Source organism: Pteropus medius, unplaced genomic scaffold (assembly GCF_902729225.1).
Source record: "Pteropus medius unplaced genomic scaffold, Ma_sr-lr_union100, whole genome shotgun sequence".
In the NCBI taxonomy this organism is placed as follows: Eukaryota; Metazoa; Chordata; class Mammalia; order Chiroptera; family Pteropodidae; genus Pteropus; species Pteropus medius.
In genome coordinates, this window is record NW_024352787.1 from 10,810,247 (window position 1) to 10,836,907 (window position 26,661).

General features: G+C 34.6%; 1 protein-coding gene across 2 annotated transcripts in view; it reads right to left on the reverse strand.

Annotated features, from left to right (window-relative positions):
- RELN (reelin) overlaps positions 1–26,661 on the reverse strand; it is a 458,093-nt gene that overhangs the window by 273,971 nt on the left and 157,461 nt on the right. The window contains exons 1-2 of one of the 2 annotated variants that reach the window (XM_039849356.1): positions 5,999–6,010; positions 2,777–2,787 (exon numbers count right to left, since the gene is read on the reverse strand). The exons of the other annotated variant lie outside the window; for it this stretch is intronic. Of the exons in view, the coding sequence (XP_039705290.1) occupies positions 2,777–2,778 (2 nt within the window). The 5' untranslated portion in view covers positions 2,779–2,787; positions 5,999–6,010. Of the gene's footprint in view, positions 1–2,776; positions 2,788–5,998; positions 6,011–26,661 lie in introns of those variants that run through there. 2 annotated transcript variants of the gene reach the window in all.

Genomic DNA, 26,661 nt, shown 5'->3' on the forward strand with positions numbered 1-26,661 from the left:
GTTTTGCCTTTTCCCGGGATGTAAAGGAGATTGAAATATCTCGGTCACTGCACAGCACCTTGCAAATAATTTACTTGCTTTCTTCCCTTATTATTCAGGTTCCTCAAATTTAGGGTTTGTTGCTTTCATTCATGTTCTTACTTTTGCTACTTTGGTTCAGTAAATAAATTTCTGAAGAACTAGAGATTAACTGAAACTGAAGAAATTTTTATCATCTAAATTTCTTTAGCAGTCATACTCATTCTTCCAACAATTATGGAATTCCAATATATGAAACAGAGGAGCCCTGGCTCTTAAACTTGTTTGGTTCCCTCTCCTCATTCAGCATGTTCCCCACCACTCATTCCCAAAAACTTCCTGGCATACTTTTCTAAAACTCCTACAGTTTTAAAGTGGCAGAGTTCAGAAACCACTGAACTAGTCTAACTCTTAACAGTATATGGATCAGGAAACCAAGACCCAGTGAAAACCTGCTGAATGTCACATAGCCTGTTAATAGCAGAACTTGACTCCAGGTCTCAATTCCAAGCCTTGGATTCTCTCTTTGGCATCATTAATTTTCAAAATGTGGTCTATAGTGGTGCCCAGGGGTCTCCATGGCAGTCAAAGGACCTGGGCTTTATATGTTCTAATTATTTAATGTTGTTTGAAGAAAGGGCTCAGCAATTAGAAAATGGCTTGAAGAGCACACCACGTGTTCAGTGTCATTATCTTAAGTCCTCTACATGGGAAAAGCTGAAATAGTAATAACAATTATGTGACTGGTATATGTATACTATATATATAAACCATATACATATAGTTATTACTATTATAACACTTCTTTTATGAATTGAAATTTACCCATCTATCCCTGCTAGGTGCTATTATAAGGGCTCTACATATAGCAATTCAATCCTGACAACAATTTAGATACCATTATCCCCATTTTCCTGGGATATAGAACTGCTGTGTGATTTATCTAATGTCCCACAATTGGTAAAGCCAGGATTCAACCTACACAGTTGGAGTATAAAATCCTTGCATTTGATCAATACATTAACTTGTCATTGATCTGGTTCAAGGATTTGATGGTAGCTTTCAATCTCTTTCTAGAGGGAAAGCCTGCTTTATGGACCTGATCTTCAAAGTCATGCCTTTGGCTTATGTTTTCTACTCCAACCCTTTAGTCCATAGTCAAGCCTTTTCATGTAACTTTCTTTTGTATAAATTTCTTTTCCGTCTCCAGTTGGAATCTTGGCCACTTGGCCAACAACTCCATGGCATTTGCCTTTAAAAATACCATTTCTCTTGATCTCTTTTCCCACAGTTTTCTGTGAGCCCCTCAACTTCTAACCAACTCACTGCAGTCCACCTTCAATTCTGTGTCACATTTCCTCCAACCATCCCCATGACTCGAATCTCTCCTGTTCTCTACCAGATATAAGAGCACTGGATGCCAGTCTCATCCACACCACTGCCCAAACCCCACAGGGGTGACAGGACACGTATGCATGTTGACAGATAGTCATCATGTGCATTACTTTCTTTACCAACCTTTTAAATCACTTAGATAACATTTTAATATAAAAATACCTAACACTATTGGAGATTCATAGTTAGTAATTTTAAGGGCTTGCATATTAGCACCTTATCTTGGGGAGAAGAAAGAGCAGAGGTCCAGGTGACCATCAAGAACATAATTTCCATTTGTTTATTCCTTGAGATGTCTGCTCTATACTGCCCGGGGTCTGGCTGATGTCAATCATAGTAAGCCAGTTTTGAACATATTTCAGAGCTATGAAATAGCTCATGATGGTTTACCTATAGAATTACAGCACTTCAAATCTTCTATGGAGAGATATACCTAATATATGTATATAAATATTTTACATATTATATAAAAACAAATATGTTAAATATAAAATATATTTAAATAAACATCTAATTTAAGTGTAAAAATGTATATATACATTTAAATATAAATATAAAACTATATACATTCAAAAATTACTAAAAGCACAGTAACTCAAGAGTTGAAAGACTCTAGAGGTCATGTCTTTCAATTTTTAACCCATTTTTTTCTTTTCTTATAAAATAAAACTATATAGCTATGGTATATAGTTATAGGCCTTATTCATTTTCAAAATTGTTATTTTGTGGAATTTATAGCTCTCTTTTGGAGAGAAGTCTATCGAATTTGTGGTGCTAATAACTATGTTGATGCTACTTACACTTAATTTTCCATAATTAGTTGTAATTTTTCAGGAAAGTTCAAAAAATATCCTCATTATTCACTGTTCTGGGGAGTAGATCAAATTTTTTTAAATAAGCTTCTAATAAGTACTTATCATTTTCTTGGGAGATGCCTGGATTTCTAGAGCAAATTTGCCAGCAAGAATCTCTATTAAATAAGTAATTTTAAAATTCCTTTGGGCTGTTATAATCTATCATTTGAAAAGCTCTATAGATTCTACAAATGGAGAAGGTTCATTATGATCATCACATTCAGAGCCTGAAATAGCCTTTGTTATGAATTTAAAAGAATATGCCATATTCTAATTTTAGCTGAACTCCTATAGCAACTATCTGCCAAGCGATTTCAGAACTAAGTGTGTAGTGTGGTTAGGCTCAGTGCTGAGGCTCCCAGTCTCTGGAGTCAGTCAGAAAGACCAGAGTTCGAACAGAGTGAGCTGCCATATATGAGCCATCTGACGCTGCACAGTTCCTTTAATCCTCCTATGAAGGATTCCCCATATGAAGACAGAAATAATAATAACAATGACCGTTTAAATACATGAATATTCACTTTTTGGATACAGTCTACCTAAATAGACTTCAAGTGTCTAGAATAGCTGGAATAGTTAATTAAAAAGAAATTATCTCCCGTAAGGCACCTGTCAAAATGACAAACATATAAGGGAATCAAAACTGTATTTTTCAGTTCACAATTTGCTCCAAATGTGCAATATTTCCAACCAATTTCCAAAAAAGGAATAAAAAATGGTCTTAATATAGTTACAGTGTCTACCCAAGTGTATTGTTTCTTTATTTCATGAATCACTTTGCTCACAGATTAACCTAAAGAATTTTTAAATCTAGGGCAACGTGCTTTACCTGCAATGGTGGGTTACTTTTCCTGCTTTTCTTTCCTGCTTTACCAGTGAGCTCTGGTTATTTATTGTGCCTCATTCATTCAGTTGGAAGGGCCTTCATTAATCAGAAATCTGACATTAATCTAGTGTAATATCAGCATGCCTGTGCCAAGACACCCTCCAGGAAGTGTTACTAAATATGTGGAACATGGGAAAAAAAGAGAGGTGGTCTGAGTTTGGAAAATTTGTTCTTCAAAGGAATCAATTCACTTGCAAAGATTCTTGCCCCCTTTCATCAGCAAATTACTGTACTTCCTAATTTGGTTGGGGATAGAGCTTGACACTTAGTAAAACAAGAAAAAAACACTAAATTCTTTAAAACATAGGACTAATGAATAACTTCAGGAAAAATTATTATTGTATTAAACTCTCAACTTAAACTATGCCAAGGCCATTGAAAAATAATTAGAAAATTGTATGTTTTCATAATGCTTTTTGCTTTTCAAAGTTTTCCTGCTCTCATTGTTTTTAATTACGTCTTTAATTCCTAAGCCATAGTATTTTATCTTTCTGTCAAATGTACATTTTCTCTTCCTCAAAACAACAAATTTCAGCATTAATGATCATAATCCAATAATCGCAAAATCTAAGTGTTCTTAAAGATTGCCATATATATGGCTTAATTCTGTTTTCTGGTTAAGGTATAATTTTCATTAGTATGACAAAGAACACATAAGATCATTTAAATAGGACCCAAAACACTAATGGCTAACAGTAACTTAGCTTCCTTCCAAGTGATTCAGCAATGCTAATCACAGAGTTTGGTTTTCAATCAAAATAATACTAAATAGTTCTATGTCTATGTCTTTGTCTTTACTAACTAGTTACTAATTAGTCTTTAACTAATACTAACTAGTTCTATGTCTATGTCTATGTCTTTGTTTCTCTAGCTAATTTCCTGACTAGTTAAAAAAAAAAAAAAAAAGTAACAGATGACCTCCAAAGTCTATTTAGGTTCTAAAACTTTATGATCCCATGATTCAAAGTCAAGTGAGCATATATGAGCATGTGCACACACACGTATAGTGATATGATGGATGCAGTCCTCTTCGCTAGGAATACTTCCCAAAATAGTGTTGCACATGTACACTTGTAGCATTGGTAGAACAAGCTTGCATCAGAGCATGAGAGCTTTCAACAGTTATATTTTTATTTTAACTCATAATTTAATGTGTGTGTATATAAATGGGTTTTGCACGTACAGCTATATCCCCTAACTCAGGTAAAAACGAACTTTATCTTCAAAGTCGAAAGAGTGAGTCATAAATTTAGCTCCTCATTAGTCAGCAAATTCTGTCCATTTTATTTTTTTAATTCTCAAATGTACCCTTCTTCCTCTCCACAGCCACTGTTTTAATTCAGAACTTAATCATTTATCATCTGAAAAACTGCAATGCTCTTGATTGGAATGCCCCTCCACATTCACTCCCATGCCAATCCAAATTCCATGTTATGTCAATTTTCATTCTAAAATTGTTTGAAATCCTTCTGTGGCTCTCCATCACTTAAAATGTTGTCAAATTCCTTAGAATGGCCTAAAGATGGCTCAATTCTAAAATAGGTCATTTTTCTACAACAAATTTTATGTCTCTGATGTCTGTGAGTATCTTACTATACATGTCAAAAAAAAACCTCAAGGTTCCAGAAGACATGGTTTCTCTCATGCCTCCAAGAACTTTCATGTCCTATCCCCTGTGCATTTAAGTCTCTTGCCAAAACTTTATTATTCATTCTGTAATTTTTTTTCCAAGAATCTCTTACCTTTCTAAAGCTTTCCTAGATCTCTCCAATAATATTAGTTTAGACCAGGGATCCCCAATCCCGAGTCTGCAACCCGGTGTTAGGAACCAGGCCACACAGCAGGAAGTGAGCAGCAGGCCAGCCAGCAAAAGCTTCATCTGCATTTGCAGCCACTCCCCACTGCTAGGATCACTGCCTCAGCTCCACCTCAGATCATCAGGCATTAGATTCTCATAGAAGCACTGGTCCCCTGTGCCAAAAAGGTTGGGGACCGACACCTTCTCCAGGGACAGCACAGCCTAATTCTATAACTCTGACATAGGAACTTCCTAATTTACAGTGACGCAATTTGCAGAACAGGCGATCCTTTTTGCAGTTATTCCAATCATAAATACAAACCAACACAAAACCAATGCTGATGCCCTCTAAATCCTGCAAGACTAAGCCCCTGCAATCCATGAAAGTGAAAAGGTCAATACTATGGGCAACTGATCAGGTTTAAAAAGAACTGATTGCTTGAGTACATTATGAGATACTATAAATCCATGTTTCTCTGAATCTGGCAAAAATTTTGTCAAAAGCATTGTCTGTCTTTGAAATTTTAACAATAAGCTCATTCGAGACAGTAAATAAAAACCTTTCGGCACAGGAGAGGAAAATAAATGGCATAGATGATAGAGGCTCTGTTCATCCCTCTGGCGACCAAATCAAAGTTGTGACACAAACAAGAAACAAGCAGCAAGGAAAAATCGCCTGGGATCTAGATGAACAAGCCATACAACTAGGAAGAAATCCAAGAAAGCACCCTGAAATGGCAGAAGGTAGGATGAGGCGAGGACATGGGGCTGTGGGGTCCCGAGTGGCTGAGAAACGGAGGCTGCGGCAGCGGCAGTGGCAGACCCCTCTTAAAGAGACCCGGTCGGTGAGGAGATTTTCGCGGTGACGGACCTGCTTGCTCTGAGCACCAGGGCTGATTCGGCTGCACGAAGGGGACACCAGGGACTTACAGGGAGACATTGTCGGAGTGAGGGCCGAGGTGAGATTCACTCTGTACAGAAGTGCCAGCGGTATCCATTGTTCCCTGTTAAGCCCTTCCCTCTTCCAGTGCACAGACTCAGCGCCACCACAGCTGAGATGTCACCAAACTGTGTAACAGAGGTTGCTCTGGTCAGAGGATTACCTGAAACTATGCCTCCCCCAACTCGCAGCCCCACCCAAGCCACATCAAGGTGTAGCCTCAGCGAGTCAGGTGCTCCTTAATGAGCAGCGCCTAGACTCACATTGGAGGCAGCTGGCCTCGGTTTCTGGTGTGGCCTTTTGAAGCAACTATAAACACATCATCTATGGATTGCTTGCTGAATCTTAACAGGTGGCCCCAGAGGGTTAGAGGCTTGGGCTAAATTTGGCCTGTAGCTGAACCCCTCTTAGGACTATGCCTCTGGACACCTACTACACAAAGCCACACCAATGAGACCGGGAAACTTAGGAGCTTTGCTTAGTACACAGAAACAGACATAGAAAGGCAGCCAGAATGGGAAGACAAAGAAGCAGAAGCTATATATATGAGAGAAGAGAACAGAGATCCAGATATAATGGAGTCAAGTAATCTAATAGATGCAGAGTTCAAAAACACTGGTTATAAAGATGCTCAATGAACTTTTGGAAAGTGTAGATAAATTCAATGAGAACTTCAACAAAGAGATAAAAAACATAAAAATGTAAATGGAAATTATAAAAGGGAACTAGTCCGAAATGAAGAACACATTATATGAGATGAGAAGTATATTAAATGGCATAAACAAAGGAATAAACAAAGTGAATAAAGAAAAGGATCAAATGACCTATCTAGAGGACAGGAAAGCTAAGGACACTCAATCAGAATGGCAAGAAAAAAGATGCCAAGGCTATAAAAATAATTTAAGGAGCATATGGGACACTATTAAAGGTCAAAATGTCCATCTGATTGGCGTACCTGAAGGAAAACAAGATGTTAAACAGCTGTTTGAAAATATAATGATAGAAAACTTCCCTAACCTGATGAAGGAAATGGACATAAAACCACAGGAAGCTCAGGGAACCCCCAAAATCAGGGATCCAAAGAGGCCCACACCATGACACATCATAATTAAAATGCCAAAGGTTAAATACAAAGGAAAAAAATCTTAAAAGCAGCAAGAGAAAGGCAGATAGTTACCTACAAGGGAACCCCCATAAGACTGGCAGCTGATTTCTCAAAAGAAATTATGCAGGGCAGAAAGGTTTGGCACAAAATATTCGAAGTGATGAAGACCCAGGATCTACAACTAAGAATACTTTATCCAGCAAAGCTATCATTTAGAGTTGAAGGACAGATAAAGAGCTTCCCAGACAAAAATAAGCTAAAGGAATTTATCACCACCAAGCCAGTATTACAGGAAATGTTGGAGGGACTTCTTTAAGAAGAGAAAACATGTATCAAAAACAGGAATAAAGATTGGTAACAACTACAGTCCTATCAATAAATACCTCAAATGGAAAAGAATTAAGTGCTCCAACTAAAAGATAGAGTAGATGAATCGATAAGAAAACAGGACCCCTACATGCTGCCTACAAGAGACTCACTTATTCAAAGACACACATAGACTAAAAGGAAGGAGATGAAAAAAGATTTTGCTTTGATGTATTTAGAAGGTATTTAGGTCAGACAGAGAAAGATAAACTCTATATGATTTCACATACATGTGGAATCTAAGGAATAAAAAGAACAAGCTAATCAAAAATAGACTCACAAATATAGCGGACAATTTGGTGACAGATGTGGCGGGGGGATTGGGGGCTGGGAAAATAGGGTAAAGGGTTAAAGAAGTACAAATTAGTAGCTAATGGATGGTCACAGGGATGGGGAGCATGGCATAAGGAATGCAGTTTCAGGGGAGGGAGGGAGCAATTGGGGGATCGTTTTTGATGAACTATATAGATGTCTAACTAATGTACTATATATTTGAAACTAATTAAAATAAATAAATTTTTAAAAAAATCTTTCAGCACAAAGGATGTTTCAATATCTTCAAGGAGAGAAATAGTTTGCCTACAGTCAGAATTCTGAGATGAATTAAAAGCACTAATATAGAATTACCAAATACTTTTCCAGAAAATTTACCAGAAATTATTGAAAAGAAAGGCTATTGTTTATAACAGGGCTTTAAACTCCATTAAAAAGTAAGCAAGGCATCACTGAAAATGATACCATGAATGATCTTCCTTCCCAAACATTCACCACTGAAAGACTTTCAGAGGCATTCTGCCTATAGAATAAATAATGGGAATTTTACAAAGAGATAACTCCAACTTTGCATGTAGTTTGAAGGTCCTTAGGCAATCAATCAATCAATCAATCAATCAATAATTCATTCATTCAATGGAAAGCAAAGCAAAGCAAACAAAAAGTACACGAAAAAATTTTAAGACTAAGCTCAGTATAAGAAAATAAAAGCTATTTTTTGTACAACCACCATTAGATTCAGTCCATGCAGGAAAATTTCTCCCAAAAGAATATTTACAATACAGGTTTTATATTCTTTGTTTTTCTATGTAGTATCTTTAAACACATGGATTTGTGTATTATTTAGAAAATCAATTTTGGTATTTTTAGTGTGTGAAAAAGAGATTCCAGGAATGGAAACCAAATTGATAACTTGAGTTTGACTTCAGATAGTTTGACTTGAGCCCAGAACCAAAACCATAACTCCATTTCCTCATTTCTAAAATAGGTAATTTTTCTACAACAATTTTATGTTTCTGATATCTGGGAGCATCTTACTATACATGCCAAAAAAAAAAAAAAAAATTCACCAGCTTCCAGAAGAGATGTGGATCATGATGTGGCCACCATTGCCTGAATATGTGGAAACCTGGCAATACACAGATGTTCTATATATCATTTGGTAGTTATGTTCATCTGTGGTATTGTATGCATTCAACCAAATGTAGTTGGAACTCCGATTCTTACTTAAAGGGTTTTCAATAACATTGCTATGTGATATTGCACAGAAATAAATAATCGTTTTGTGAAAAAGCACTCACAGTTATAGGATATGTAACACTAAAGAGAAGCAATAATTTATCACTGGCAGAGTTTTATCCTTTATACTTTTTTTTTTTTTTTTGCTTTGTAAATGAACAACAAAGTGGATCTAGGGAGGGAAGATACTTTCATGCTGATAAAACCATGTTTTGTTTGGCAGTGTGCAAAAGGATTGCTCTCACCAACCATTAAAAGAAGCAGAAATGCCAAATTTATCAGGATTGATCACAGAATTTTAAAGGAAGAGAAAGTTGAATAGACTGATTCATGTATTAAGAAGGATTACACCCAGGTGTCAAATATTTGTCAAAAGCTCCAAATTCACATGCTATGTTTCTGAAACTGAATGGAGAAGTGCTGTATATTAAGAATACAGGACTTTTTATTGTCTAAATTCTGAATAGCTTTAAATGAGTTTTATGAGGAATTTTCCTGGTTCAGAAAGCCATAAGTAACAAATACTTGATTATAAACAGCAAAAAGATGTATTATTTTTGTTACTAAAAAGGTCATGTTCTCTCTGCCTCTGCTGAATAATTATTCAACAACCTTTTAGGATTATGACTCTGATAAAGTGCTAAAACATGAACTTGTTTTAGGTGCTCACATTTCTTAATCCAGCTCTGTTGCCATATAAGTGCTCAGCAGATATTTTTTGAGTTAATTTGAAACTGTGTCTTTTATACTAAGCTATATGTATCTTAGGCACAGGAATTTTTATCTGTTTTTTTTATATTGAGCTCAATGCTTGACATATAGTAGCCATGCAGTAAATAGTTGTGGAATACATAAATGATTAGCCTGTGTTACATTTACTGTATAATGTTCCATTTACTATGTAATGTTACTTTAACAAGTAACTAGTAAATGATTGCATAGGAAACACTTTGAAATAGATGATTAGGTGATAATAATAGATAGTCAAGATAAACATTATTATAATCAAGATTTATCTCAAAAATCAGCTAACAGGAAGAACAATAAAAGTAAACAAGCTAATGTATTTACTTTACTATTGAAATATGTTTTCATGATTTCACATCTTCCAGAGTATTCTTAAACCATTTGTATTCCAGAAATAGCTTCTGAATCTTCAAGAATGCTTTTCATACAACCTTTTAAAATCACTGAAATTCATCAAAGAAAAGTATTTGAGTGGCTCTGCTGTTTTAAACACCTTTCAACTAAGTAAGCTGTGTTAACTTGCCTCAGAGGCATCCTTAGGCAAGACAAGGACAAAAATGGTAAAATAGTATATCAACTCCAAATTAAATCTTAGTAAAAATTACGTTACCCGCTGGATAGTGAATTAATGAATTGGTATATTTGTTGAAACTCTCATGCAAAGAATTTAGGCTTCACCTATGAGCGGTCAAATAGAAAACTAGTTTCATAAAGAAAAATGGGGGTTTCGTTCCAGGTCTGGCATTCATTATCTCTATAATTTAGGTTGTATCACTTAACTTCTGTGTTTTTCATTTTCACTGACAAGACTAGATATTTTCTAAGATTCAGACAGTAGATCTGGAATCAGAAAGTGTGATTTTACACCACAGCTCAGTGGTTTATGTTGACCTTAGAGAAGTGTTTCTTTTTTGAGACTTAAAAACTTACACTACTTATCTTTCAGGGCTATGGTGAAAATCAAGAGATCAACTCTATAAAAAAAAAATGTGAAGAATTATGATAATGATGTTCTGATTGGTCATTTCATAAAACATTGGCACAAACTGGAAGAGAATTAACAAAAAAATCCCATAGGATGTAAGATCAAAAGTCAACCCTTTCCCTCAAAAAAAAGAAAAAAGGGAAAAAAAGATCATAAAATCTAAAATGTTTTATGATTGTGACAAAGCTGATGAAAGCTCTAAAAAAAAAACAGGATGTCTAAGCTCATTAACTAATCATAACAAATTAGGACAATATTGGTGTATTCTTGCAAAGAAATCCTGCTAAAGTACACACGAGGGTTACTTTGGAGGAAACAAGTTATAAAGCAGGCTTCTCTCACATGATAAAATAGTAAATAATTTTTCTGCTATGAAAAAAATTTGTGCCTATTATAAAAGTTTAAAAATATAGAAAAGTATTAATATAAAAATAAAAGTACTCATATTAATACCTAGGAAAGATCACTGCTATCAACATTTTAGAAAACTATACGCTCTTTTAGTTTTTTATTCATAATTTATTCAAAATGTAATCATAAATATAAAGTTTTCAAGAAAATTGCTTGCCTAAAGAGGAAGATTTTTATTCCTTGATATTTAATATACATTATGAATAGTTCCTACATCATTAAAATTTTTAGAACAAGATTTTTTTTTTTTAATTTCCATCCCCCTACTCCCTTCCCCTTCATGAAGCAATCATCAGCTTCTTCTCTATATCTATGGGTCTGTTTCTATTTTGTTTTGTGTATTTATTTGTTGTTTTTTTTTAACATTCCACATATAAGTGAAATCATACACTGTCCTTCTCTGACTTATTTCACTTAGTATAATACCTTCTAGGTATTTTTGCAAATGGCAAGATTGCATTCTTTTTTATTGCTGAACAATATTCCATATGTGTGTGTGTGTGTGTGTGTGTGTGTGTGTGTGTACACACCACATCTTTATCCATTTACCTACTGATGGACATCTAGGTTGTTTCCATATCTTGGCTATTACCAATAATGTTGCAAGAACAATGAGGTGCATATATATTTTCAAATTAGAGTTTTTATTACTTCTTCATATTAATATCAGGAAATGGAAGTGCTGGGTGATCTGGAAACTCTATTTTTAACTTTTTGAGGAGTCTCCATACAGTTTTTCATAGTGGCTATACTAATTTACAATCTCACCAGCGGTGTACAAGCGTTCCTTTTTCTCCACATCCTCACCAGCACTTGTTATTTGTTGATTTGTTGATGACAGCAATTCTGACAGGTATGAGGTAATAGCTCATTGTGGTTTTAATCTGCATTTCCCTGATAATTAATGATGTTGAGCATCCAATTCATTTGTCTGTCAGCCATTTTTATGTTCTCTTTGGAGAAATGTCTATTCAGGTCCTTTGCCTATTTTTTAAACAGATTGTTTATTTGTTTGTTTTGGTATTAAGTTGTATGAATTCCTTATACACTTTGAATACTAAGCCCTTATCAGATATGTCATTTGTGAATACCTTCTGCCATTCAGTTAGTTGTCTTTTCCTTTTGTTGATGGTTTCCTTTGCTGTGCAAAAGCATTTTAGCTTGTTGTAGTCCTATTTGATTATTTTTTCTTTTGTTTCCCTTGCTCTAGGAGATATATCCAAAAAGATATTGCTAAGAGTAATGTCAAAGAGTTTACTGCCTATGTTTTCTTCTAGGAGTTTTATGGTTTCGGGACTTACATTTAAATTTTTAATCCATTTTGAGTTTATTTTTGTATATGGTGTAAGAAACTGGTCCAATTTCATTTTTTTTGCATGTATCTGTCCAGTATTCCTAACACTACTTATTAAACAGAATTTTTATCCCATTGTATGTCCTTGCCTCCTTTGTCATAGATTAATTAACCACATAAGCCAGTACCATACTGTTTTGATTATTGTAGATTTATAGTATTGTCTGATATCAGGGAGCATGATACTGCCCACTTTGTTCTTTAGAACTTAAAAATCAACAAGGATAAATAGAAGATCCTGAAAACTTCCAGGAAAATAAAAAAACAATAACTTTCAAAATAAAAATAAAATATCAGGCTTGTCGATTAAACTGGAAGCCTTTAGATTTTTCAGAGAATATTACTTTAAATCTGAAATTTTATATCTAGCCAATCTTATATCAAATGTAAGGAATAAAAGACTTTATCACCCATGTATATTTTCTCAGGAAGCAACTGAGAAAGTGTTCCAAGGAAAATAATAAAGTAAATTAAGAAAGAGAAGCAATCGTTAACCCAAAAAAAAAATGAAAAGTTGTTCAAGAAAGAAAAAAATCATAATACACCATTTGGTTCTGTTGTATTTCTATAATAATTGAAACATTGATGACTAATTTTATGAAAATATGGGATATACTTATACTGGGAGAATGTGGGGTAAAGTTGGTATTGGGGGGTAATAATATGAAAGAGGTACAGCGTAACTGACCTCAATGCAAAGTCACTTGGTTTAAGTATATTATTTTAAAATTTGGATATCAATTTCAGAAGCGGCAGCTAAAAATGATGACAGTGGCTTATTCTGGGAGTATTACTGGATGGAAGGAATGAGGAGCAAAGTCTTTCTTTTTATTATAAGCTTTTCATATTATGTAACATTTAAATTCTCTTGTCAAATAAAATTTAATTTAAAAAGAAATTAATACCAAAGCAAGCAGAAGGAAGGAAATAATGAAGATTAGAAAAGAACAAAATTAAAAAGAGAACACAAAAACAATAGAAAACAATCAACAAAAACAAAAGTTTGTTTATTGAAAAGAAAAACAAAATTGATAAATCTTTAGTCTAAATGAGAAAAAGGAAAGAAAATGAATTCACTGAAATCAGGAATGAAAGAAGGGGCATTACTATTGACTTCACAGAAATAATAAGGATTATAAGGAAATATTATGAACACTTAATACTAACAAATTAGATAACCAAGTTGAAGTGGATAAAATCCTAGAAATACATAAAGTATTAAAACTGAGTAAAAAAGAAACTGAAAATCTGAAGAGACCTATAATAAGTAAAGAGATTGAATTAGTAATACAAAAACTTCCCCCACAAAAAAAATCTCAGGTCTTAACGGCTTCGCTGATGGATTCTATAAAATGTTTAAAACAGAATTAACACCAATCCTTCACAAATTCTTCCAGAAAATAAAGGAAAAAGGAAACACTTTTCTAACACATTCTATGAGGCTGGTAAACCAAAAGAAACAAATAGAAAAATACATCGCTAGAAAAGAAAGCTACACAAATATCACTTATGAATACAGACCCAAAATTTTCAACATACTACTAAGAGGTTGGAATCCAGCAACATATAAAAAAGATTATACACCATGACCAAGCATGATTTAATCTAAGAATGCAAGGAAGGTTCAATATACAAAAAACAATCAATGTAATGCACTATATTAATAGAATAAAGAACAAAAAGCACAAGATCATTTCAATAGATGTGGCAAAATCATTTGGCAACTTCCAACATCCTTTCATGATAAAAAAAATACTTGACAAATTAGGAATAAAGAGAACATCTTTAACCTGATAAATGCCATCTATAAAACACCAATAACTAACATCATACTTATTGGTGAAAAAAATTAAAAGCTATCTCTCCAGGCTCATGAACAAAACAAGTATTCTACTCTTGCCATTTTCATTCAATGTTGTACTGGAGGTTCTAGTCAGGGCAATTAGGCACACACATACAAAAATGAGGCATCTAGACTAAAAAGGAGGATGTAAAAATGTCTCTATACACAGATGACATAATCTTATTTATAGAAAATACTAAGGAATCCACAAGAAAATTATTGAAACTAATACGTAAGTCCAGCATGGTTGCAGAATACAAGACTGATATATAAAAATGAATTGTTTTTCAATACACTATCAGTAAATAACCCCAAAATAAAATTTTAAAAATTCCATTCACAATAGCATCAAAAGGAATAAGATACTTAGGAATAAATTTACCAAAAGAAGTACAAGATTTGTATATGAAAAACTACAAAACATTTTTGTAAAAGACAAAAGAAGAGATAAATAAATGGAAAACATTCCATGTTTACGGATCAGAAAACTTAATATTGGTAAGATGCCAATACTATCCGAATAGATTTATATATTCAACACAACACCTATCAAAATTCCAACTGGGTATTTCCTAGAAATTTACAGATTTATCTTAAAATTCAAATGGAAATGCAAGAGACTCAGAGAGTCAAAATAATCTTGATAAAGAAGAATGAAAGCGAAGGACTTGTGTTCCCGATTTCAAAATTTGCTATAAACTTCCAATAATAAGACAATGTGATACTGCCATATTGACAAAAATATAGATCAATAAAATAGAATTGAGAGGTCAAAAATAAACTCTCCCAGAAGTAAGATTTACTCAGAAATAAACTTATGGTCAAATCATTTTTGACAAAGGATCCAGGACAATTCAATGACAAAAGAGATCTGTTCAACAATGATGCTCAGTCAACTGGATATCTACATGTAAAAGAATGAAGCTGGACCCCTACATCACATGTATACAAAAATTAACTTAAAATGGAATAGACACTTAAATGTAATAGCTAAAGCTCTTAAAAGAAAACAAAGAGGTAAATTTTAAATGACTTTGTATTTGGCAAGACTTTCTTAAATACAATACAAAAAGCACAAACAAAAGAAGAAAAAAATAGATAAGCCAGACTTCATCAAAATTAAAAAAATTTGTGCAATGAAAGATACTATCAAGAAAGTAAAAAGACAACCCACAGAATGGGGAAAAAACATTTGCAAATCACATATAAGTAACCCAATTTAAAAACAGGCAAAGAATTTGAATAAACATTTATTCAAAGAAGACTTATAAATGGCCAATAAGCATATGAAAAGATATTCAACATCATTCATCATTAGGGAATACAAATAAAAACCAAAATGAGATGCCACCAGACCCCCACTATGATGGCTAAAGTAAAAAAGACAGACCATAATAAGTGTTGGTGAGGATGAGGAAAAATTGAAACCTCATTTATTGCTGGTGAGAATGTAAAATGCTATAGCCACTTTGGAAAACGGTTCAGCAATTTCTCCAAATGTTAACCACTGAGTTACTGTATGACCCACCAATTCCACTTGTAAGTGTATAACAAGGAAACTGAAAACACATGTTCACACAAAAAACACAGGCATGAGTGTTCCTAGGAGCATCATTTATAAAAGGCAAAACTGGAAACAACCCAAATGTTCATCAACAGATGGCTAAATAAAATGTGGTATATCCACACAACAGAGTAGCATTCAGCCATAAATAGGAACTTTTCATGTTATAACATGAACCTTTCAAGGATGAATCGTGAAAACATGCTAAGTTTAAAAAGCCAGGGACAAAAGCCTATATGTTGTATAATTCCACTTATATGAAATGTCCAGAATAGGCAAATTGATAGAGATAAGAAGATTAGTGGTTGTTAGGGGATAGCAGAATGGGAGGTGACTACTTATGGGTGCAGGGTATCTTTTTAGGGTGATGAGAATGTTCTGACATTTTTTGATGATGACTGCACAGCTCTGTAATGTACTAAAAACCACCTAAATGTACACCATTGTGGTATGTGAATATCTCAATGAGCTGTTATAAAAAAATTAAATTGAAATTTTTTGCAGAAGGCTATAGATAATCTAATAGTAGATAGACATATAATCATTATTAAGGACATTATTAAAGACAGAATCATTATTAAGGTGTGTTTTGGGGATGTCTCTTTTTTCTTGAGGCTAAAGTTAAAATGGGAAAAAAGAAGTGTTTTGTTGCTTGAAACATCCAAAAAAAGAGAGAGCTAAATTAGTATTTTTTTCACACCGTCATTCCATTGTTCACTGGTTCATTAAAAAGAATGTAGTAGGTGGCCCAAAGAAACTATAAAGCCTCAAACTGCAACCAAATTTCAATTAACCCAAAGTTTAATTTCTGCAAATTATATGCAACTTTAAGCCCAGGAAGAGGAGTAATTTTTCTTTTGCAACATTTAAGTAGTTCATCTCTTACCTGCCTAAGGACACATTTAGATGAAAGAAAACACGTTAAATTACTGATGTAATGACTAATTGAAAGTCCCCTTAAATTATCTAGCATATTTACAGCAAAGCTCTATGGCCCTATACAGGCAAAACCACAACTCTTACAAGCACATTCAAAAACAGTCATGTGTACCTTTTTTATTTTAAATAAACTACAGTACTGAAGTAACCGGAATAAATGCTTACGATGCTGTCTAGATGAAAGTTGATTTTTTTTGTGTATACTCTCACCTAGAAATACACTCCTTTAGGTTAATACAGAACCTTACTTGGATTGTATATCCTTAGTGCTGCCAGTGCTAGTGTGTTGCTAGGTAGAGTGTCCAGGTGGAATTCCTAGTGATACCATCAGTTCCGTCACTAGTGAGTCTGATTTTGGAACAGCACAAGTTTCAGTACAACTCTAATAAGAACCATTTACTAGCCTAATCAAATGCAGACAGTGACCTCAGTGAGAAATATAAAACTGACCACTGAGTATAACACTCAGGTGCATTTTCAGGGAAAGCAAAGGGAACAGGAGACAGAAGCAGACAGTAGGAGTGGTAAGGTCACCATAGGTAGGACAAATGAACATTTTGCTAGATAGATGATTTTTTTTTTATTATTTTAAGAGTGTTTTAAAGGTTAATTCTAAGCCACCTAGACTAGTAATTCTAGAAATGGAAGCTAAAAATACATAGAGTGCCAAGCTTCATTCTCAATCAACTTATTCAGAATCTCTGGGCATGGGGCTCAGCCACACATGATTCTACGTATAGTCAGGCTTGAAAACTACTGGTCTGAGCAGATACACCACCGCACTTCTTCTCTATGAGTCAGAATGTTTCACCCTCCCTCTTGGTAACATCTTCTAATCTGGTTACAACCATCACTATCAGCAAGTTGTTTTATTCCTTCTTTCTCCAACCAAAGATCCTTTAGTAAAGATTAAAGTTTATCTTGTCAGCCCTGACAGAGGATTGCCCCTCATTTCCCCTCGATTTGTCACTGTCTTCGCTAGATGAGAATCACATGTATATTTAACTCATAACAAAAACAAAAACCATAAAGAGTAATTTTTCAGTGAGGTCAGATTCCTCTATTAACCCAAAGCAATGCTGAATGAAATAATACATTCTCAGAGTTGGCTTTGGTTTAGTCATTCACAAGGGGTATACAAGCAGCATTTCTCAAACTCAGTACTAATGACATTTGAGCCGAATAATTCTTTGTCATAGGGGTCTGTATTGCACGTTACAGAATGTTTAGCAGCATCCCTGGTCTCTAACTACTAGACATCAGGTATGACAACAAAAAAATGTCTCCAGACATTGTAAAATGTCCCCTGGGAGCACAGGCAAAATTGCCCTGGTTGAGAATCGCTGGTGTTTAGTTTTGTAAAAACTCAATCCATATCAAAATTACAGTATTTACACTGAACTTTCTGTTTGCCATGTTGAATATCCTTAATTCTGACACTTATTCTATGAAAAATATTTCAAATATCGAGGCTAATATCTAGGAGTTTAATTATATATAATATCCCCTAATATCAAGGAGCATTTTTTATTGAAGTCAATTACTGAGGATCAGTCATAACCAGCTTCCTGCATTGCTTTGGGCAAAAGAGAAAAGATCCGACACACATTTTGCAGTAGAATTCTGTGTGAATGGTCCCTGCTGGCTCAAGTTAAGTCTCAGCTTTAGGAAAGTTGTTTTGTCTGACTCACATTTTCTGTGAGTTTACTCTTTGACTAACACAGCCTTTGGGGTTAGGGGTGTTGAAGTGTATAGCGTCTTTGCTTTAAATGCCTTTCCTGGAATTGAACACAATATTGTTAGAGAAAACCTAGTGTGGATAAATACGAACTGATGAAAATATAAGATATAAACATCAAAGTTCAAAGTCAAGAGCTTACCACAAAAACCAGGGATTTCCTAACAGAGTAAAGAAGGTTGAGTCAATTAACCATAAAATTAATTATTTTAGAGTTGAATTACATGTTTCATGATTTTTTTCTTCCCCTTGCTGGGAAAATGTGAACAAATCATTCAATTTCAGGAACTTAGCTAAAAGAAAGCCTTTATTGCACACAAAGGCAGAGACAGTGTAGTTAAAAGTGAAAAGTCAGTCATGGAAAGTGAATATTTTAAAATTCCTTTGGAATTACAAGGCACAGCCCCCTGACTAATAGCACAAAAATGATGGCCTATCTTTATAATTTTGCCGCAGTAAACATACGCTATTTGAATTACATTCTGGATAAAGTAGCAACAAGGAATACCATTTGACAGAGCTTGGGCTCTTATGATGTCATTCTCCACCTTCCTGTGAATATTCCATTCTTGAATAATGCTAAAGAAATCACGTTTTCATTTTGGCTCACTGCTGTCGCAACTGCCAAACCAGTCAATTTGTATAAATAATAGAACAAGCTTCTATTGTCTCTCATCTGACACGGTGCCAATGAGTCGGTCTACCTTTTCCAAGAGGGAAATCATGTTTTTAAACTCTTTACCTAATTTTAATGTCCCTGGAGTTGTAAATATTAAATTCTTTTGATACACTGAACTAAGTATATATATTCAAGCAATTATTCCTTTAAATTAGGTTATATAAAGACTACTGATTTCCACGCTCCCATTAAAGAACAAACCCTATGGGAGTATTTGAAAACCCAAGTGAATCTGTTTTCTTTCTGATATTGTAAAACAGTGGTAATTTAGTGATCTTGAATTCTCTAAATTACTCATCTCCCAGCACATCAATTAATGTTTGCCTAATTCAGATTTCCGGAATCAATTATCCATCCCTGAAGAGAAAAAACAATGGCTGTGTACTTCTAGTTTTGCAACTTTGTCAGCCTGGTTTTTTTTTGATTGTTTGTTTTTTGTCTTTCAGCATCATTTGTTGCAGTGAGAAAAGCAGATCCAATCTTATTATCCTGTATATAGTTGATAGCATTCGAAATTTATAGAACAGAAATATTCACTAAATATGCTAAGGATCTGTAGAAAGTAAATGGTTACATAGCTAAAGGGTCACCTTTCCATATCTTACATGGTATGACCTACATGCCTGAAATTCTTAGAGATGCATTACTTTGACTAGTAATGTTCTCTCTGTGAGATCCTTTTGCTACTTGAAAGGCTTTATTTGGAGATGATTTTAGATTTATGGAAAAGTACAACACTGTTTCTATATGCCCTTCACTCAACCTCCCCTTACAATAGCTCCTGATATAACCATGGTACATCTGTCCATACTAAGAAACTAACATTCTGATTTTACCAGGTTTTCTGATAATGTCCTCCCCCTGCTCTATTAGTATCCAATCCAGGATACCATGTCACATTTTGTAAGACCTCTTTTGTGAATACAAAAATTTCCAGGTAGTGTAATTTATTAAATTACCAGCCAACCCTACTATGAACTCATTTATTATATCAATTTTCTTCTGGAAGGAAAAGATAAGGGCAGTATAAAAATCCTGGGTATGTGAGGGTCTATAAAGGAATTGTGAAGGGAAAGAAATGCTGCCAAGAAAGGAGGTAACAAATCAAAGCCAAAGACATTCAATTTTGCCTGGGGCAGGCTCTGTGCAACTATGTGTAATTAGCTTCTTCAATTACTACAATTTGACAAACTAATTTTCATTCTAGAGAAAACAACAAATCATTAATTATGCTAATAAGTCATGGATTAAAACCTCTGTGTGTTGATTCTACATGCTCTGTGATTTGTGCCCTTGGTCAGCCATCATTTTGCTTCCTCAGCCTTTCCAGATTCTCACTCCTGGGAGTCCTGTGTGAAGACATCTCTGACTGCCCAGCCCTGGGCAGCACTACTCACTGCCTCTGCAGAACCAGTTTTGAACCAGCTCTGCTGTTGGATATACCTCTCTGTGATGCCCTCAGTAATTACAGTCTTGTTCTGACAGCTTCTTGAAAGCAAAGATGTATTTTAAGAAGAAGCAAAGTGTTGTGATTCAAAGCATGAGCTTTATAGTCTAAATTGGGTTCAAATGTTAGCTACCACTTAATAGTTCTGACCTTGGGCAAGTTAAATAACCTCCTTAAACTTCAGTTTACTCATCTGTAAAACAGGGGCAATAATAAGGCCTAGTTATTTTTGTTGGGGGTACTAAATGAGATGATCCCCATGAATATGTGCTTGGCATACAGTCATCCCTGACACCCATAAGGTCAATCTTATCCCTGATCCAATCAATCCTAGAGTCTGGAAGGACAAAGGACATTGTTTCAGTTCTGTCATCCAGGGAGGTTTAGAATTCAGCCACCTCTTCAAATGTAGGATCTCTGAGATCAGCCATCATTCTGAGAACCCATGTTGTTCTCTTACCTCCCTCACTGCTGGGCAGACCTAGGACTCTCTCCCCACATGGACATCCCGAGGGAGCTCGTTTTCTCCCTTTTACATTGGCTCAGTGGACTTCTCACTTCCTCCTAGGCACCTGCTCCCAAGACCTCCTAGTTATAATGCCAAGCACTATTCCAGGCACTGGTGATAAAGTGGTGAACATGAGATGTTTTGTGCCCTCATGAAGTTTACACCACCATCACCCACAGCAAAGAGTCCCAGACCAAACCACTCTTCCCTAGGTTCCCAGTGTCGGCTGACCAGATGTGTCACTGGGCTCCAACTGAGAAAAACTCCAGTGTCCCTTGGCCTGTGCTGTCCCCTGTCTGGCCTAGAGCCTCTAGCCATTCTCTGCCATAGGGTGAGTTTCCTGAGCATGGGTGTCAGAACTATCCCCTCCTTTCTCCTTGCTTTTCACATTCTCTGGGCTGCCATGACTACCACATCTAGTAATAAGTTATAATTTACAAGAGCAATAAAAACACCCATGTGGTTACACTCTTATTAGTAATAATAAACTGAAATCATGTCAGAATTATCTACCTTACATAACTGGTTTATAGATTCAAATACTTTGTATCTTTAGGTCTCTTCAATCTTAAGTGGGGAACACATAGCTAGCAATAATATTCCTAGTTTCAAATCTTGCATTGTTTATCAGTAATATGTATTTTATATAAATAGATCTGGTTACATAGGAAGCAACTATATTTAGAACAATGGCAAAGTTCTATTGTTCAACAAATTGTGCTTCTGTGAGGAGAGACCAGTGCTGGGTGGTGGTATATGCTGCTCTGTAGTACTCCTTAATTACCTATCCCATTCATAGCCTAAGGCCTATTTCAGTTCCTCTAACAACCTAACCATTTCCTACCTCAGGATATGTGCATGTGCTATGCAATTATCTTTGGGGGAATTCTCTTCCACAGACCAACTCCTAGTCATCTCTGAGGTCTCATCTTCAACATCTTCCTCAGACAGGTCTTCGTTATCTTCTAGACTAAATCAAATTCCTTGTTATATCTACTCATTATAGCTTTCACTTCTCCTTCACAGCATTTGTCACAATTTTAATTATTCTATTTGTGGCAAGTATAGTTGGCGATCAAGAGCACAAGCTCTGGGATCTGAATACCTGAGTATAAATTTGATTACTTATTGGGGTAAAATATATGAATAAATGATTTAATTTCTCTGTGCCTCACCAGTAATAGTACATACCTCATAGAGTTGTGAAGATTTAAAGAAATTATCCTCATAAAACACTGAGCCTGCTATATAGTAAGTGCTCAGTAAATGTTAGCCACAATAATTATGATTTAATATAATAATAATAATAATACAAATTTTATTTTACTTCTCTTTGTTCCCTGATGTATATTTCCAGGGTTTGGCATAATCCATGACACATAGTGGATGGTCAGTGCATATCTGCTGAATTACTGAATAAATTACTTTTGGTCAGAGTTTACTGTTTAGAGGGAAAAGTTGTTCATGAATGAAATTAAGTAAGAAAACAAAGGCAAGAGCAATATGAGAAATGAATAACTTTCATAAATTCAGGAGGAAAAGAAAAGAAACAATTTGCCGGATTCAAAATTTAGCCACAGATTCCTGAAAAACTTTTTAGAGGGAAAAAATAATTACATGCTAAAAATTGTTATTTTCAGTAACAAAATACAATTAAGATATGACCAAATAAACAAAAGTAAAATTGGTATTTGCCTTATATGCACTATGCATACATTCCTGAAGAGGTGCACAAGGGCATTCAAATATTAAGTGCACAAGGGAGACTGCTAGTTAAAGGATTACTACTATAAACAAATCACAATCCTCTAATTGGTCTTTTCCTATAAACTTGGATTTTCACATATTGGATTTAGTCTTAGACCAAGGTTCACCAGAATTGAAAGTAATTTAAATGTAGACATGCTATAAAAGTCACATAAATTCAAGATGCCCAAATGTGAAATTTGGAGAAGCATTTTGTTTAGTAGCAAAGGATAATATTAGCATTGTGCATTAAATCCCTAGGAAAATAAACTAGGCTTCTAAGTACCGACATAATTGCAAGTCTCCTTATGAAATCAGAGTGCCAGTCCCATTTAAAGGCTTGGATTGGCTTCGGTGATAGGTATATAACTACATCTGAAATATCCAAGTGGGGATTTAAAAAGCGTACCTTTCATGTGAAGTACAGATATCAGAATTTCTGCAATGCTTGTTTTACTGACTAAAACAAAGACAAAGCCTCCAAAGTAACCATGGTCACAATAAAAAACTATTTAAGAATGCTGGAAGTCTTTAAAATGCAGTAAATCAATAGCATTTGTTTCACAGGTAATATACCCTGTAAGGTGTTATTTTCATATTTCCAATCAATATGTAGGATGAACATTCCCAGACCCTATTTCGAAGTGAATTTAAATTTGGGTCAAAATGGAATTACTCACATACATATATGAAAACCAAGGTTTTGCTTTTTTCCTAAAACCCTTTCCAACTTTATGACTGCAGTACTAAAATACTCCATCTTTATTCCTACTCGAATTCACATTCCCAATTGTTGTTTTCACCTGCCATTTCACTAAAAGCATTTATCTTTTGTTCATAGTATTATACTCATGATGATGATTAAAACACTAATATATCTAGTGCTTTTAAATACATATTAACTCTTTCTTTACTTGCTTAATTCGTGCCTTCACTTAATGTTTCTTCATATGCTAGGTATCTTTAATATACTTCATACGTTTTCCTTATATAATAAACTTTTAGAGGTTGGAATCAGGTGATTAACATAGTATTAGGTAATAAAAGACACACGAATGAAGTGATAATTGAAAATTTATGAGACTAACGTCATGATTTTGCCTAGCAGTCCAATGGTTGATTCAAGAAATACTCTTTGGCACCTTCTAAGTATGTCTTTTGCTACGTTCTGTGGGGGGTAGATACTCAAATTGTGTTATCAGATTGCTTAGATTACAGTTCAATATCTAGTTTCTAAGGTTAGAAGGAACTTAGAGACATAAAAATTTTTTCCAGGCACTTCTGCAAATTATAATGGGTGAAGATCATTATGGGACTTGATGACGACTTTGACTTACATTTCCAGGACAACAGGAACTGTCAAGGTTATAGATCTTAAGATGCTGTCATTTTTTTCTTCTGCTCCTCTCCTAGCAACAGATGCAGTTACAGAAAATGCTTTAGAAATTGGGGTTCCTTAGCTATTTTAAAAGGTGGAAATATTTATAAAGGGTGAAAATTGCACCCAAAAATATCTCAAGGCTATGAAAACTGAGAATCTTTGAGTTCTGTGTTTAAGATCTTCAAATAATGTGTAATCGGAAAGGAGACCTCCATCATGTAATTAGCTTCACCTTCACTCTTGCCAGAAGAGACAGAGTCTATCACACCCATTTATTTCCCCTTCTTGTAGGAGAAAAAATCTCCTACAGTCGGAATATTTTTAAGGTGTTCACATCTTATCTTTGAGATTTGCATTTGTTTATTGACAATTTTACAAAAGTTTGGGGTTAAGAGAAAAGTTAATTCAAAGACATATAAGAATTATTTGATTCAGTTTGGGGTTAAGAAAAAGGTTATTTCAAGGACATGTGAGAATTATTGTAAATTATGTCATCATGATTGATAACAAAGCCAAAATATTAATGAGGATAAATCTCAAATTTCATCTGAATGTTGTTGCTGGACATCTTTTCTATTTCATATAGAATGGCACTAAATAGTGGTCTAAAAAGAAATCCATATGAATCTCTGACAAATTATAAATAATGCCTGTTACACTATGCAGGTCACAGCCTGTCAGGTAAGCTTTTCTTACTGCATGGCAGCAACAATGCATATATTAGCTATGTAAATGTAAAATCCACACACAATTTCCAGGTTAGGATATATTTAAAGAATATAATAATAAATAATGCATAGTATTACCAAACCCGATTCTGCAATGTCTGGGCATCCACAAATAATTTATAAGGAGTATGAAACAAATCTTTTAGATAGATCTAATAACTAATACATGACATCACTAAGAAATAATGTAGGAAATAGTAATAGCTTATTTCTTGCTAACAAATGAAACTCCTAAATCGTAAATATTAGTTGAAAAAATAAGTTAGAAAACAGCTTACTCAAGTTATTTAATGCAGGGTGGTTCTTCATAATGTAGTTTCTCTCCATTTTTGTACTACACATCATATCCAGCCAAGATATTTTTAATTTGGGGAATGAGCAAATGATCACAGACGAATGATGTGCAATGGTTGCTGCTAAGGCAATCTAGCAGAAACTTGTTTTTCATGAAAGAATTTAAAAGTGCTAACCAGGTAGCTAATGTATATTCCTTCGGGTTTAGTTAAAAAGAAAAAGAAAAAAAAAGAGAGAGAGAGAGAGAGAGAGAGAGAGAGAGAGAGAGAGAGAGAGAGAGAAGAAGAAAGGAAAGAAAGGAAAAGGAAGGAAAGGAAAGGAAAGGAAAGGAAAGGAAAGGAAAGGAAATAGGAAAAAGAAAGGAAAGGAAAGGAAAGGAAAAGGAAGGAAGGAAGGAAGGAAGGAAGGAATAGTAGCTAGAAGGAAGGGCTGAAGGGAGAGAGGAAGGAAGGAAGGAAAGAAAAAGAAAGAAAGAAAGAAAAGAAAAAACCTCATGGTCAGGAAGCAACTCAAGGTCTAAGAAAAGAGAACTAGCTTCTACTCTCAGTTTTGCCACTAACAGTCTGGGTGAAAGAAGCTGGGCAAGTAGTATAACCTGTCTAAGAGCTACATTCTTCATTTGTAAAATGAGAACAATAGCTGTCCTGCTTAGCTCATAGGTCGATATGAGGATCAAGTCAGACAACAAATATGAAAGTGTTTTGTAAGCAGTAGAAGACTCAATATATGTAGAGAATTAAAATCTAATTTAACAAGAATCAACGCTTTTTAAAAAAAACTCTAGATATATGAACATATGCAACATGTGTGTACATATATAGAAGCACATACACTCATAAAAGTATACAAAAGGCAACTGTATGTGTTGCCAACTTTCAAATTTGTCAAACTTTCATCAATACTTGAACTCTGCCCTTATTTTCAATGTTCTATTCCCCTGGTCTAAATATTTAAAACAATGTACCAGAGTGCATGTTAGAGGAAGGAGTGGGTACACTCCCAAATTTTCTTGCATATACCAGCGAACTTCCAGCTGTTTGGATTTTAATCTAAGGGTTCTTTTATTAGCCACTGGTATGACGATGGATGGCTTAATCTTGGGACACATGAAGATTATTCACATTTTCCTGGGTCATAGGTTCTTTTAATTTACTAAAGTCGCTTTAATTGATCACCTAGCCATTTTTAAAATGGAGAATAAGGCATGGTTGGCTTTTACTTAAAGGATATGTGGATATGGTCACAGTGATGTCTAGAAAAATGCTGACTAAGCAAGGAGGGGCTAGAAGGGACAATGGAATACTTTCTCAGGGGCCTTTCTCATCAGATATTCTATGGGAATGAACATGACCCACTATAATTTATAAAACTTGTTTTCCAGCTCAAAAGAGAAAACATGTAGAAGAGAACATGTGGATTTTGA